General features: G+C 48.3%; 2 protein-coding genes across 4 annotated transcripts; one reads left to right on the top strand and one right to left on the bottom strand.

Moving 5' to 3' along the window:
- Positions 1–104: 104 nt before the first annotated feature.
- Positions 105–1,799, top strand: LOC117893388 (cytochrome P450 307a1). The gene is given in 2 exon segments (XM_034799983.1): positions 105–468; positions 471–1,799. Coding segments are annotated over 2 exon segments (1,596 nt in total). The 3' UTR covers positions 1,703–1,799.
- A 152-nt stretch (positions 1,800–1,951) lies between these two features.
- On the bottom strand, positions 1,952–8,829 carry LOC117895459 (serine/arginine repetitive matrix protein 2). Of its 3 annotated transcripts, none has more exons than XM_034803132.1 (5): positions 7,725–8,829; positions 7,005–7,661; positions 6,494–6,932; positions 3,561–6,463; positions 1,952–3,504 (listed from the first exon to the last, which is right to left on the bottom strand). In XM_034803132.1, exons 1-5 carry the CDS (start codon positions 8,546–8,548, stop codon positions 2,439–2,441), a joined length of 5,889 nt encoding a protein of 1,962 aa, XP_034659023.1. In that variant the 5' UTR covers positions 8,549–8,829; the 3' UTR covers positions 1,952–2,438. The 3 variants fall into 3 exon arrangements, with proteins under 3 accessions (XP_034659023.1, XP_034659021.1, XP_034659022.1); XM_034803130.1 differs by having other exon boundaries at positions 3,561–6,932; positions 7,725–8,655; positions 8,707–8,825; XM_034803131.1 differs by having other exon boundaries at positions 3,561–6,932; positions 7,725–8,655; positions 8,711–8,825.
- Positions 8,830–16,144: the final 7,315 nt, after the last annotated feature.

The following is a 16,144-nucleotide window of genomic DNA, read 5'->3' as shown; positions in this document are numbered from 1 at the left end:
TAGAAAATTCCTAAGGCAGGATCCTACCTGTTGCTTCGATTCGCCAGACCAACAGCAGTCGCTGTTCAAACCCCGAAGCGGCAGGACAAGAACCATCGCGAAAAATGTTTATTCTCTACACAATTTTTGGCATTTTGTTGGCCACAATAATCACTTCTTACATACGAATACTCTACAAAACCCTGCGACGCGTGCGTGTACCCATAAGTAGTGCGAAATCTTCTGCAGAAAGTGTAAAAATAATCAAACAAGCGCCCGGACCCAAGCCCTGGCCCATCATTGGCAACCTCAATGTGCTGGATAAGTACAGGGACAATCCCTTTGCGGGTTTCACGGAGTTGGCCAAGGTTTATGGCGATATTTACTCGCTGACCTTCGGACACACACGCTGCCTGGTGGTCAACAATTTGGAACTCATTCGCGAGGTTTTAAATCAAAATGGAAAGGTTTGCAGTGGACGACCGGACTTTTGCGCTATCACAAACTATTTGGAGGCGAGAGGAGCAACTCGCTGGCGCTGTGCGATTGGTCGCAGCTGCAGCAGAAGCGTCGCAACATGGCCAGAAGGCACTGCTCACCGCGGGAATCCTCCTCCTTTTACATGCAAATGTCGCAGATTGGCTGCGAGGAAATGGAACACTTTATCCGGGAAATAGACGCCAAGATGCTGCCCGGACAGCCCTTCGATGTGAAGACTTTCCTGCTGCGTGCCTGTGCCAATATGTTCAGCCAGTACATGTGCTCCCAGCGGTTCGACTACGATGACGAGGAGTTCCACAAGATTGTGCTGTACTTTGATGAGATCTTCTGGGAGATCAATCAGGGACATCCGTTGGACTTTCTGCCCTGGCTGCGGCCCTTCTATCAGCGGCACTTGAACAAGATTGTCAACTGGTCTTCGACCATTAGGAAATTCATTATGGATCGCATCATCAGCCATCGGGAACTGGATATTGATGTGGATGAACCAGACAGCGACTTCACGGACGCGCTGCTGAAGAGTTTGGTCGAGGACAAGGATGTCTCACGCAACACGATCATCTTTATGCTGGAGGACTTCATTGGCGGCCACTCGGCTGTGGGGAATCTGGTGATGCTGGCGCTGGCCTACATAGCCAAGGATCCGCAGGTGGGCAGCAGGATACAGGCCGAAGTGGATGCCATAACCGACAAGGGGCAGCGTCGCATCAATCTGCTGGACATGAACCGCATGCCCTACACCATGGCCACGATCTTTGAGGTGCTGCGGTACTCCTCCTCGCCGATTGTGCCGCATGTGGCCACCGAGGATACGGTGATCTCTGGCCATGGCGTCACCGCTGGCACGATAGTTTTCATCAACAATTATGTGCTCAACAAGAGTCCAGAGAACTGGATAAATCCACATCAGTTTGAGCCGCAAAGGTTCCTCGAGGAGTCCAACGAAGGCAGACGTGACTCGAGGGGTTCCGATTCGGGCATTGAGAGTGATCGCAAGGAGTTCCAACTGAGGAAGAATATTCCACACTTTCTGCCCTTTAGCATTGGCAAGCGGACATGCATTGGCCAGAATTTGGTGCGAGGATTTGGCTTCCTGCTGCTGGCCAACCTGCTGCAGAGCTACAATGTGTCCAGCGAGGATCCATCCACAATAAGCATCACGCCTGCCAGTCTGGCGCTGCCCGCCAAGTGCTTTCCCTTGCTGCTGACACGCAGGACATAGATGGATGGACAGGTGTGTCTCTAGGCAGTATGAAGTTGTTTTTTATATTTGGCTATAACTTGCAAAAACTTGGGAGCAGCGGCACATCCTTAAAGGACGCAAACTTACGAGCTAATCGATGACTTACAAATCTACACAGAGGAGCCACAGTGCGGAGTACATGCGGAATCCCTCGGGCATTAAATCCTAAGCCTAAAACTAATATTTAAAATTACAATAAATATAAATAAAGAATAATTTAGACGTTGCTGCAGTTGAGATACATTTTATGTTGTATCAAAATAGTATTAAATATTGCCACAAATTTCTTGGATTGAATGCGAGAGAGATTCCCACTTGGAAACTGCCTTCTGGCACTGTGGCACTCACACATTCATTCTCAATGTCCTGCCATCAATTAAATGTTTTATGCCATTTATGTGTATGTATTTACAATTTGTTGTTTGTGTTTTCTTTTAGAAATCCTTGGACAAATGTCAAATGTCGAATCAGGCGCTTAAATCCTAGCCGCTAATAATAAATCTGTTAAGAATTCCTATGTATAAATGCGTTTTGTTCACATGATTAGTCCGTAAAAAAAGAATTTGATAAAACAAATCACGATAAAGGGGGCGAAAAAAAAAGAGAGAAAAAGAAAACCTGCAGCAGGTTTTGGGTTTGGGGCGTGAAAAATTAACTAAAATTATTTGCTAATTAAATGAAGACTGAAGATCGATCAGGGAGCTTGGACTGTCAGCTATTGACTCTCCACCAGCAGCTGCTCCTCCCCCAGTGGCTCCTCCTTGATCTCGAGCTTCACCTCGTCCGCTCGCGGCGTGGAGCCACCATCCAGATCGAGTGTCTTGGGCAGCGGTCCTATCTTTTGCAGTATGTCCACTGGCATAATCTCCCGTATGGTGGGCACCGGCTGCACCGTAAACGTGGGCAGTGGCGGTGGCGTAAAGAACGGCACAGGCGACGGTGTGGCAGAGGCAATGACATCAGGCACTGACAGCACAGGAATGGGCAGCAGGCCGGGACTTGGCGCTGGCATCATCGGCGCAGGCTGTGGGTAAGTGTGGTAGAGATGCGCACCCAGCACGGGTATGGGCATGGACACGGGCGGGGAGGATGGCGGCGGTCCACTCAGGAAGTAGGGCACTCCATTGTGCATGGGCATGGGCATGGCGCCCTCGTGCATGGGCATGGGCATGCCGCCCTCGTGCATGATCAGCGGCATGCGCATCGGCATTCCCATGGGCATTCGCATGGGCACAGGCAGGGGCATGCCCATGGGCAGACGCATGGGCATACGCAGCTGCATTCGTGGTGTTGGCGGCGGGTGTTTGCTGAAGTACTCCTTAAGCATGGCCGCCTTGGTGGCAGCATCTGCATTCGGTGGCAGCAGCGGAGGGCGATGGCGCAGGAATCCATGCGGCAGTGGCGGCAGGCGGCCCGTCTTCACGAGCATCTCAAAGTGCTTGCGATCGAAGCGCGGCACGGGCGCACGCATCACGCGTGAGCGGGACATCACAATCTCACGCTTGAGCGGATCCAGGTGGAAGTAGCGCATCTTGGACTTCTTTTGCACGAGCACCGCCTTCTCCTGGTCCGGCGGCTTTGGCGTCACGGGCGGCGGTGGCGGTGGTGCGGCGAGCAGCTCATCCCGCAGACGCTGCAGCCTGGCGGCTGCCTCAGCGCGTCGCTGCTGATACTGCTGCATGGCACGCTCCACGACGCGGCTGACAATCACACGATCCTCGCCATCGCTCTCATAATTCGGCTTGACGCTGTCCACAAAGCTGACGCGCTTCCTGGGTTTCCTGTGGATGCAGATTATAGAAGCAATTCAAAGGATATCTTTAAGTCTCTCGCTTACCTGTCCTCTGCCTCGCTTTCGTTGCTTGTGGGCACAATTTCCAGCACGTTTCCCTTACGCACAGCCACAGACATCGCCGCAGGCACAACAGCAGCTGCATCTTTGATTTCCTCAGGCTCCAGCTTGATCGGCTTCGTGTCCAGCAGCTCAGGAGCCGGTGTATGCGCTTTGGGCAGTTCACGCAGCACCGGCGATGTCTCCATGAGAGCACCATATTCCCCATAGACAGCTGCGGGCATGTCCATGGCTTCGCTGAGCTGCGCGTACGCCTGCTCCATGTGATACGCGGAGTCTATGTAGGCCGCATACGTCTCATAGTCCTCGCCCGTTGCCTCGCCATGCAGCAGCGACATGTTGTAGTAGTACGTGGCCGCCTCCAGGCTCTGATCCTCCCCAAAGTAGTCCGCAAACTCGCGCTCCTCCCGCCGTCCGTCGAAGGGCGAGCGGGAGCGTGATCTGCTGTTGGAACGCGTCCTGGACTGCGATCTTCGCCTGGTGGGTGAGCGGGAATGCGAATGGGAGGAGGACCAACTGCGTCGCATGGGCGGCGATGGTGGCCTAAACGGCAGCGGCGAACGCTCCCGCTCGCGGCTGTACGAGCGCCGCCGATGCACTTTCGGTGAGCGGGGTCTGAGCGGCTTCACGGGACCCGGCGACACGGAGACACGTCGTCGGCTGGCACCCACCTTCTGGAAGCGCTTTCTGCTGCGCTTCGGGCTCCTGCTGCGCGTTCGACTGCGACTCACGCTCTTGCTGTGACTCCGTTTGATGGTCGGCTTTTTCGCCAAGCGAATGCCGCGTCGTGGCGATGGGGGACGCCAGCGTGGACGTGGACTGGGCGAACGGGAGGAGTCCTTCACTCTGTTGGGTCGCACACTGCCGCGCCGAAAGGAACGCTCTCGGTTTCTGGACGGCGATCTCGAGCGAGTTCGCTCTCTGCCCGTCGCGCTGCGTGGAATCCTCAGCCTGTTGCGCGTCTCCACAATGGTGGGCTTGACAATGGCAATCTCCTTGGGTCGCCGCACACTTGTGCCGATTGGTGGGCGCAGTCCCTCCTCCAGTTTCACTTTGACTGCCTGCTGCTGCTGCTGCGGATGCTCCGTCTCATCGTTGTCAAAGATTGCCGGCTTGCGGGTGAGCTTCAGGGGCGAGAGTGTCAGCTTGATGGCCTCCCGATTGTCATCGAAGATGCTGTTCACGGGCGTGGGTGAACGCGGCTCCTGCTTCTGCTGCACCTCCTGCTGGGATTTCAGTTCCTGCTTGCGATACTTGTCCATGATGGCATTCCGCTGCATGAGGAACAGCGACTCCATCTTGAGCAGCTCCTCGGAGATCTCATCACCCGAATCGTAGTTCTCGCGCATCATTTGGATCCGCGCCAGATTGTCCTCGAGGCTCTTGAGTTTGCGCAGATCTTTGCTGACGTTGTTCTTCTTTTGCTGCAGTTGTGTCTGCTGCTGCTGCTCCTTTTCGGGTGGCTCCTCCTCGAGAAGCGCTGCCTCTGCGGCAAGTTGTGCTTCCTCCGCCTCCTGCTGCACAGCATCATCTTCTTCCTCCTCCCCTTCTCCTTCATCGTCATCCGCTGTACTCGACTCTTCTTCGTCGTCGTCGGAGCTGCTGCTGCTGGTCGACTCGGATTCGGACCCAGAGGATGTCTCAGTCTCGGCAGTGGAATTGCTTAAGGAACTGTTTTTGGAGGCTGCCGTCTGCCCCTCCTCGCTGGACATATTAATACTATTCATAAACTTGTCATAAATGTTAACCAGATGCTCCTGACTGGCGCCACCGTCCAATGGAATGGCTGGCTGCCTCTGCTTGGCCTTTGGCGGCGGCGTGCTCTTGGCATTCCACAGATCATTCGTGTCATCCTCATTCGAATCGCCGCTGGCTGTTGCCTCATCGATGGAGGAGGACAGCGGGCGCACAGCAGCCGATGGCGGCGCATTGGCAGCTGCTGCCGTTTTGGGCATGCTGCTCAAGGAGTCATCGTTCTCCCAGTTGTCGATGTAATCGTCCGTGTCGGGACTCTCCTGCTGCTCCCCTGCGACTGCTGCCGTCGGTGGCGGTGCATTGGCTGCTACAGCACCATTACGCACCAGCACCTCCCGCTCCGTGTCCAGAGGCGGCGTCACATTACGCTCCAGCTTGATGCGACTCACATCAATCATGGGCATTGGCAGCGGTGTGGGGGAGATGTTTCTCTCAATCTTTATGCTCACTTCTTTGTACTCGTCGCTGCGCTGCCTTTCCCGCGACTGACTGCGGTACGGCCAGGCGTTGCCTCCATTCCCGAGAGAACTGGCCGCTCGAGACGTTGATCTTCGCTCATTTAATACTGATTCCTGCTTCCGGAAGGGATTCATGCGACGCGGCACCACCTGATTAAGATCTGCGGACTCCCAGTCGCTGTTGATCGCAGCCGCCTGCTGCTGCTGCTGCATCTCTGCTTTAATCTCCATTTTGGGCGCCTCTTTCCGCTCCTTGTGCTCGTTGGTGCGGCGCAGCAGCTGCTCCTTGGTGGCCAGCAGCGCCTCCAAGTGCAGATCATTATCCTCGAGCAGCGCCCCAATGCGACTGTGTATCTCGCTGGCCTTCAGCAGCGGAGCTGCCTTGTTGCTGGCTGCCACTGGCGCTACAATCAAAGGCGGGGTCGTGCTTCGCTGTGGAACGGTTGCAAGCTGTGTGGCAGTGTGCAGTCTTGGCGGGGATTCAGCGAATATATCCAAGCCTCTTGGCTTCTCATCCATGTCACTGGCATCCACGTCACTGGCAGCAGCAGCTGGAGGCAGCAGGAAATCTCGTGGCGGCGTCAACGGTGGCGTCCTATCCTCACTCTCAGGCGAATGATTTCTGCTGCGGCTGCGCGTTTTCGTGCGTTCATGCTTCTTGTCCCTGGGAGGCTTGTCCTTCTCCTTTGAGGATCCACTTGGCTTCTCCTTCTCCTTTGAGGATCCACTTGGCTTCTCCTTCTCCTTTGAGCAACCGCCTGGCTTCTCCTTTTCGGATCCGCTTGGCTCCTCCCCCGCACGCTCCCTGGACTTGTCATCCTTTGAGCTCTCTTTGGAACACTTTGCAGTGGATTTTTCCCTTGAACGTGGCCTTGGCCTGTTGTCCTTGAATGCTTCTCGTTGCCTTTCAGCTGATTGTTCGCGCATGCCATCCCTTGAGCGTTGCTCTTTGGATTCTCTTTCTCTATGATTGTCCTTCGAGATATCTCTCGCTCTCTCTGCATGACTTGTGTGCTCATCTCTGGAGCTCTCTTTCGGTCGCCTCACATCATTCTTGTCATCTTTTGATCTTGCCCGTGGCATTTCGCTCGGTTTTGTCTCCTTCGATTTTGCTCGATGCCTGTCCTTGGACATCTCTCGATGCCTGTCCTTGGATATCTCCCGATGCCTGTCCTTGGACATCTCTCGATGCCTGTCGTTGGATATCTCTAGATGCCTGTCCTTGGACATCTCTCGATGCCTGTCGTTGGATATTTCTCGATGCCTGTCCTTGGACAATTCTCTGGGCAGCTCCTTGGGCATATCTCTGGGCTTTTCCTTCGATCTTTCTCTGAGCTTATCCTTGGATCTTTCTCTGACCTTATCCTTGGATCTTTCTCTGGTCCTTTCCTTGGTTTTCTCTTTGTGCCTTTCCTTGGATCGTTCTCTGCGCCCCTCCTTGGACACTTCTCTAGACTTTTCCTTAACATTATCTCTCGACTTCTCCTTGGATTTATCTCTCAACTTCTCCTTGGATTTATCTCTCGACTTCTCCTTCGATTTATCTCTCGACTTTTCCTTGGATCTATCCCCATGCTTCTCCTTGGACCTTTCCCTTTGCTTATCCTTTGAACTTTTCCTATTCCGCTCCTTGGTCGCTTCCCCATTCTTCTCCTTGGCTCGTTCCCCATCCTTCTCATTGGCTGACTTTTCCTTGTGCTTGCCCTTCGATTGATTCCTCAGCGCATCGCTGGCAGGTTCTTTGGACTTGAGTGTGTGCTGTGGCTTCTTGGCAGTGGATTCAGCCTTCTCCTGGCAGGCCTTGTGCTGGGCAATGGAGCAATCGGGCACCAGATTAAAGTTGAACTGAATGGGCGGCTCCGTTGTCGTCCAGCTGCGATAAATCCAAACAGATTATAAACCTAAATTTCCCCCCACAAATAATTCAAATACATACTCCAAGTCGGACTTCAGTTGCTTGTCGGGTCCCGTGCTGCTCCCGGAGGCTCCTTGCGCAGAGGGCGGCAATGCCGGGCCGTAGGAACCTGACGGCGGTGCGCCACTCATATTGGGCGCTCCCATGCGGCTGGGTGGCCGATTGAAGAAGGGAGGACGCATGCGTAGTCCGCCTCGCGGCATACGCGGCAGGAATCCCATGCGTGGAAACTCACAGAACGGCGGTCGCATGTGAAACCGCAACGGATTGTGGCCGAGAAAGGGTGGGCCGACAGGCGGGGCAGCCTGGGGCATGGCTGCGGCCGCTGCCTCGGCCTGCTTCTCCTTCCTGGCCTGCTGCACATCCTCCACATTGCGCTGCTCCTCGCCCGAGGAGTCCGTGTCCGAGTACAAACCTTCGCTGTCATCTGGGTCTTCGGAGGGCGCACGAGCCGTTCCATTTTCCAGTGCCCGCGGCGTGCTGCTCTTCCCCTCCTTGCGCCGGCTGCCAGCATCCCGCTGCTCCAGTAGAGCACGCACCTTGCCACCGTCCGTATCGATTTGTGCCAGCTTGCGCAATGTTTTGCTCTTCGCGTCCTTGGTCGGCACTTTCTTCGGCGCGGGACTCACAGCAGCGTCGTCGTGGTTGAGGTGGGGTGGGGTTACCACCTCGCCCGGCTCCAGGCTGCTGGTGTCACCATCTTGCAATTCATCGATTGCCCTTATGTGATGCTGCTGCGACGGCGGCTGCAGCTCCCTGCTAAGAAGACATCCATGTGCTGCTGCTGCTGCTCCTGAGTCACCTCTTGCCACTGCTGCTGCTGCAGTTGCCGTCGTTAGTGACATACTTGCAACCAATTTGTCGGTGGCCTCGAAACGTTTTTGTTTAGAACACACACGCTTTTTCTTTCAATGGCGGCGGCGCCGCGTTGTTGTCGCTGGGTTGGTCCACGCTGTAAGGCGATATGGTTAAGGTACAATCAATGCGACTGCGGATTACGGACCGACGTCATCTATTGCAGATCTCCAACCACCTCCGCAGGTTCCGGTTCATGTATTAAATGTATGTTTATGCCATTATCAATCAATTAAAAAGCAAAGCCAGGTCGATGTTGATATAATATCAGTGTGACCGCGGAATTATTGATGAAAAATACCACAAGACACACTTAAGAAAAATACCAAAATATATATTTTGCAGTTTCAAAATATAACCTGCTCCGTTGCTAGTATCTGTGTGGTAGTTCGACTGGTTCGTGGGTGAATTTTTAATGATCCAAAACTGTTCTTTCACAAATTGTTTAGATGGTTTTGCAAAAATATCTTTTAATATTTTACACATTCCTGACTAATTTTATCTGTCACTTGTTTAACAGTTAACTGCACCATGTTAACAGAGTGTATTTCTGCGCGTAACAGCACCATGTTAACGAATGGCAGCCATAAAGCGTTGCCACATCTCCATAAATCAATTATCATTACACATTTCAATTATGTTTTCAAACTTTTGTACACTTTACCAACGACTTTTATGACTTTTACATGCATCACGAATTTTCGCTATTCATAAACTGTGTGAAACGCAATCAAACACCGAAATGCAGTCGGCAAAACGCAAAATCCACTTATTTCCGCTTCCTGCTGCCGCCTGTGCGAGCGAGCGAGCGAACGGGGGGTCGGTGCACTCAAACGCGAAGTGCAAATAAATGACAAATTACAAATTACAATTACCGTTGGGCCTGCTGCACCCAAAGCACACATAAATATGTAACTCAAGCGAAACGCTTGGAAAAGCCGCAGCACCGCACAAAAGATTATGACATTGCCCAGCGGCTGAGCGGCAGGGACGGAGGGAGGTTGGGCGGTTGGCTGGTGAAAAGGTTTGCCTGTGGCTTAAAAACAAAAAATAAATAAAAGTAAAAGAAGAGAGCGCCTCAAATTGTCTTTGGATGCTGCACTTTTTGTCCGCCCCGTCACGTCATGTGTCTATCTTCGTGCCTCCACCACCAACTCCCCCCCACCCACGGCAAAGCTTTTCTTTCATTGTGGATTTGCATGCAACTTTCTCCGACGGCTGCTGGCCACACGACAGCTGCTGCAGCGACTGCGCAGCGGCAGAGTACAGACAGCGACAGCGACAGTGGCGGCAGAGGCGAAAGGTGCAAATTAATTCGCGGCGCCCCACAATAACCTTCCTCACTCTGTCTGCTCGCTGGTCTCTTCCCTCATTACTATCGCTGTAATCTGTTGCTCCCCAAACGATTTTTGCGTTTTCTTCTTCTCAGCTTTGTCACAAGTCAAGAGTCGCAAGGGAGAAAAAAGAGAGACGACACCCGAAATGCGACTTGTTATCGCATTTTGAAAAATCTTCAGCACCGCTAAGTGGATGTGCAATAAAAAACACACAGCCCACCATTGTTCGGGAACATGTCCAAAAAAATCAACTGGAATGGGTTGGGATGTCCCCGAACAAACGCCTCGCTGCTCTGCCAACCCCCATTGTGTCCGATCTTCAAGCGGGGCGGGGTGGGCTTGGGGCTTTGACTTTACTTTGGAGGCGACCACGAGACCTCACAAATTTGGCACCTGGGTGCGAAAGCCTTGACGGACTGTTGAGGGATCTTGCTTTGTCCTGAAATTGAGACGGAAGCCAAAGGTGTTCAAGGTGAAAGAATAAATTCAATATTGAGAGATGTTCAATACACAAAAGATTGATTTTTGCTCTGAACAGGTTACAATTATCCATTAATTTATGACTGATTTTAGTAGTCTAAAAATTCCTTTAAAGTACTGCAGATTTTTAGCCATATTTCTATCATTTGTAGAATGTACCCAACTTCCTCTTGCCCATTAACATTTTTTTAATGCCACATTTAGCCAAAAATGTATGGCTACAAATGTGGTTAATTTTCCTATAAGCCCGTACACGCACACACAATATAGCTACGATTTGTACATATATATTTTCATGAGTAGTCTAGGCAATTAATACCCGCCCGAGAAGCGTTGAAAGCGCAACGCTCAATGGACATTGAGGGCGTCGGTACGGCACTCTGTTTGTGGCTGTGACAAATGAGAGCGGTAAAAATGGTAAATGGTGGAGTAGTAGATGCTAAGGTGGTAAATGCTATTCTGTTGGCCAGCGGCAAGGTACCACTCCAAAATGCCCCACCAGCAATGACGACGAGTCATTGACATTCGCTGCGATCCAAGCTTGAACTAGAAAACTAACAAATCCGCCATTCGAAAAATATAAAATGTGATAATTGCAATGGAAAACACAATGTAAACTAAAAGAGAGAGGGAGGGAGGAGGTGGCGGAATAGAGAGTGAGAGAGCAATGATTGCCATACTCTTGGCTCTAAAATATTTATTGAAGGTTCTAGAGAGCATTTTGAAATGTATTTTAGAAGGTAAACTCTTGGACAGACATCAGGCAATTAGAAAATCAACATTTGTTTAGATTTAATTGTTGTTTAAGCTATCAGAATGGCGTGGAACAGCTGCCTGTAACTCTGTAAATACTGCTACTAAAATTTCCTATCTTTTAATGCACTATAAATGCTACAACTAAATTATATATTGCTAATTGAAGCAACCGCAGTCAGAGTATAACCCAAACCCAAACTATTTCCAGCACGAACATTTCCATAGTACGAATCTTATACAGGTACAGCCCAACACCCAACACTCACACACAGCTCTGGTTAGATCGTTCAAAACAGAAGCGTCGCTAATTGGCAATATTTAGAGAGACAAAAACAGAGAGAGAGCTGGAGGGGCAGGAGAAAGAGAAAGAGCAACCGCAAACAAATCCGAAAACAACACGGAATGATCTGTAGATCTTCCTCGGCAATTTACGGGCTGCTGCTGTACAGACAAAAACTTCTTTTGTTCCTATCCAAATTGGCTTAATTTTTATGAGCATGCTTTCATCACATGCCCCCCGCAGAAGGATGCCGCAAAGAGAGTGACAGAGGAGGATGGGGTGATGGAGGGTTCAAGTTGGGGTTTTCTAACATTAAGGTGTTAATCGACGGTCGCACGTTCGTTCCAATAGCCCGGACACACGAAAAGGGGGCACAAAACGATGATAAATTCTTAGAACGCAGTTTCTGTGTGATTGAGAGAGAGGGGGGAAAATAATATGTAGAAACAAGTGGGAATAGTAAAGATAATAATACGACTGAGGGATACCTAAACCAATGGGCTCTAAGATGTGGTGATCCTTTGGCAAAAATATAATAATTATAATCCGTTTTATAAAGATAATAAATATGTACTTACCTTTGTACACTACGTGTACTGTTGGGGGGGTATAAAAAATAAATATAAAATCCCCGTGGCAGTCATCTTTGAACAGTTGAAAATTCATTTGTAATTACTCGCCGCTTCGCTCACTCTCCCGTGACCAAAACAGCTCCCAAGCCAAATGCGATTGAAATTGTGCTGGTATTTGCCGCGGCTAATAGGAAGTTGGTCTGCATCCCACTAATGAAGTAAGGAAAATATTTATAATTAATGAAGTGAAATCTCAAGTGAATTTATAGGGGAATCTTATTAGAAACTCGCTTTCATATCATTAAGGAATATGCATATGTAGAAATTATTATTAATTTAATTCGTAGAGGATGCTGCAGATCTTTATGCATTTTAACACCTGAATATACAAGCAAAACTAATAAATTTATAGCATTAATTAATATGTGATTGCTATTACGCATTTTCCCATCATTTTTGCATCTAAATTTCACTCCCAAAGTTCCACTTGCAAACCAATCTCTGATCTACCCATCCAAGTCCGCCCTGCCCATATGATTGTTTATTTCTCTTCTTTTTGGTTTTCTTCGTATATTCGTAACTTTATTTGGCTGGGTTTATTTTGGTTTGCTTGTTTACCTTTATTTTTGGGTTTATGTTTGTTGCTTTTTCTATTTTTTTTCTATTTTTTTTTTTATTGTTATTAGCTAATTTTAGCCAAAAGCCAAAATGGCGACGAGACGACGTCGAGAGCTGCGCGCTAACGATCGAAAACTTGTGTAGTCTTGTAGTTGTCGGATATACCCTTTAGCAGCGGGTATTAGGATTTATGGGAGATGTTCATGGGTCAAAAACAGAAGGGATGAAACTGCGGAACGACTGTCTGCGGCTTTCCCGATGTTTTTCTCTACAAAGTTTACCTTTTTGATTCCTATTTTCTCTTTCTATAACCCTCTCCTGCCCACTGTTTATCTATAATTTCGTAACAATCCATTTGGAAGAGTATCAAAAGCTTCTACTACGACTCAAGTCTCCTTTTTGTGTCTTTTTTTTTGTGGCTATTATTTATGAGATTTTTTGTGATTTGTTTCGATTTTATTTTGCACATGCACAAACCTCAGTTATTAGGCAGCGGCGTCTCATTGTATCTTCGAGATACTCGCATGTATCTCTAGGTATCTGTCTGTCTGTCTGCCTGTCTGTCTGTCTGTGTGTGTATCCGTTCGATGGCTGCATTGAATTTGCTTTTTGTTTTTGCTCGTGTAGAGTTTTTTGTTTTTGCTGCTGCTGTTTCCATTTTACACAATTCCCAAGCCTAAGACCGGTGCCACGTCGCCGCTTGGTACCTCAGCAGGGGCCCCCTCACTATCCCCCGTATCTCCACAGCGGTTCCAGCCGGTGCTCGAGTCGTAGACGTTGTATCTGTAGCCAAAGCCGGGTGCCAATTTGCGAGTCAAGCCTAGCGCATCTTTCAGCTCTAAGCTTGGATCGAAATGTTTACAGTCAGAAAAACCCCCGCGAATGGTAAAGCCTGAGGAGAGCCCTTCCCCGAATGGTACGAATGGCTGGAGACAATCTATAAAAATGTCTATAGCTAAAGCTCTCAAAAATTAGCATCTGCCGCACATTTGCTAATTGAAACGATTCCACAAATGTGACATTACTTTTACGACTTTAAACGATTACAAAAATATTTCCAGTAATTTAATAAAGATTTTATATGGAAATAGAAACCTTCTTGATAAGCAGAAGGACAGAGGCGTGGGCCCACTAAGGCACACTAAGTCCCGGAATAAATTCGTATTAGATCTGGCCCCCACCTCTTATCGTCAAAGTCATTGGAATTGGAAATATTTCGAATGTTGTTTTGTTTCTAGAAAAATACATGCGGTAGGGCAGGTCATTTGGGTTCGGAGACGAATCTGATTTGCATAGAGATCTTTGGAGGGGAATTCCAGTTGTTAACACAGAACAAAATGTCACTCGACATTGCCCCAGCTGTGGAGCCATGAAATTGGGATTCAACAGTTCCCCAGGCCCCAATTTGCGTTGTTTTTCAATGGGGTAAAGTCTGTGGTGATGCAATGAGACAAAACACAATCGCAAAATGTAACTCTAATTAATAATTACGGAAAAAGCTAAGCAAAAGTAAAATGAAAATGTAAATTAAAGCCATGGGATTAGCTAGCTGGGGAGGATGATCCCCAAAGACACAGACAGACCGCAGACCGACCCACACAGTGAGCATCCCAACCCATTCCCTCCCCTCTCTGTGTCACGGCAGGGGCGTTGCATAAACGCAGACAAAGAAACACACACTTCTTTTATGTTTGTTGTTCACTCTATTGACTAATCACTTGGAGAGTTTGACCAACTCCTCCGTTGGTTCGGCGGTTCGTTGGCTTGTGACATTTTAATCATAAACCCAGTAAAATTATGCAATTAACAGAGAAAAGAGTCCGATCTCCAGCTTACATAAGCTCCTAGAGCTTGGGTCACCAACAAAATAGATAATAAACGAGCATCTAGCATGATATAAAACCAGCAAAAACAGAAACACAGACAGCACACAGCGAAAGAAAGACGCAAATCAAAACAAAATCATGGAAAAAGAAACAAAACGAATTGGCCACAGGGCGTATAAGCAATGTCGGCATAGGAAGACTGGCATTATCATAAACATTTGATTCCAAGTAAATTTTGGAGACCGCGACTCGTAACCTTAGATTTGTTTTGATTTGTGTGCCCCCTAAGTGGCAGCCACGCCGCCAGAAATTATGAATAATCTAAGCACACAGCAGGCGGCCGGCAATCAAGATGAATGCTGTCTATATGCCATATACTAAATACGTATACTATATAAAAATAGTATCTCTTATAATGCGACTACCAGTGTGTATGTTCCAATAATTGCCTGTGTATGTGGGCAGGGGGACAAGTGCATTGCTTTTGGACCCCAGCTACAATTATTACAACAATGGAAAAATACAAAAAAAAACAACAACAAAAATTAATGGTTGTTTTTTTTTTCATCTTTTCGTAAGCAACAAAAACAAGAAGTTGTAGTGCAAAAGCAACAAGTAAGAGTCGCTGCAACAGCAGCTGAAGCAGCGGCAGCGGCAGCGGCAGCAGCGGTTCCAGCAACTTTGAAGTCGGGGAGCAAGTTATACGAGATCTGTTCAGTTTCTTAATTTATGTCTGTGTGTGGTGGATGCGTGAATGTGTTGGCGGAGTACGAAGTACCTTTAATTTTTAGTGTGTCGACGAGCTTTTTTGCCATGCCATGCCATACCCTAACCATACGGCTAAAGCATGTCGTTTCCATGGACCAATTGGTTCTGCTTGTCGCCCTTTAAATTGGATTAGCTGCAACTAATTGAGGGAATGCCGAACGAATTTGTTTTCGCTATAGAAAGGTTGAAAAACATCTGATGTTTACAAATGTACTTATGGGTATGGGGGTATGGGGGTTATGGGTATATAAAAAGTTCTATAAGTAGTTAGTTTTATGCTAGATACGATCATTAAAATCATTGAATACCCATCATTATATTATTATATTCAATTTATTTATTGCTAAAAAACATTATTGTCGTCACGGGAGTGGCTTTGCGAGCACTGTCCGCAAAGCAGTCGAGTACTTTTTTTTAGATTTCTTAGCTTTGGTGCATTTCAGTTATTTCTGGCAATGGGAAATAATTGACAAGCTGAAATTCCTATAAATATAAATTCCTTTCATATGAGTATGAACTGGAAACAATTGATTCTTCATAAGAACAACTATTTTTGTTTGTTAATAATTTGTTTCAAAAGCTGGAAAATCTTAAATGTGCACACAGATGCAGTGCCAGACAGCATTTCCCATTCATGGTATGAATTCCGAAAACTTATGTTTAATGAAAGATAAGCTGCAGTCAGCTATAAAATAAAACGCAGCCGTATTCTGTTTACGTTCCTATGAAATATGAGCATGTCTGATAACGTTTGCATAGAATCAATCAAACGGATCGGAAAGAGTACTCGTCGCTCTCTTGCTTGTTTTCGCTTTGCTCAAGCTCAAGCTCGACTGCAAAGCTCGCTTTCAAGTGTGTGTGTGTGTGTGTGTGTGTGTGCAAGCTAGCTTTTTCGTGTGCGTTGTCTTTGTGTACTCTTTTTTTGTTTTTTTACTTTTATTTTTCGTTT

Source organism: Drosophila subobscura, chromosome J (assembly GCF_008121235.1).
Source record: "Drosophila subobscura isolate 14011-0131.10 chromosome J, UCBerk_Dsub_1.0, whole genome shotgun sequence".
In the NCBI taxonomy this organism is placed as follows: Eukaryota; Metazoa; Arthropoda; class Insecta; order Diptera; family Drosophilidae; genus Drosophila; species Drosophila subobscura.
Note: the sequence above shows the minus strand (reverse complement) of the source record. Positions and strands in the feature narration are given on the sequence as shown.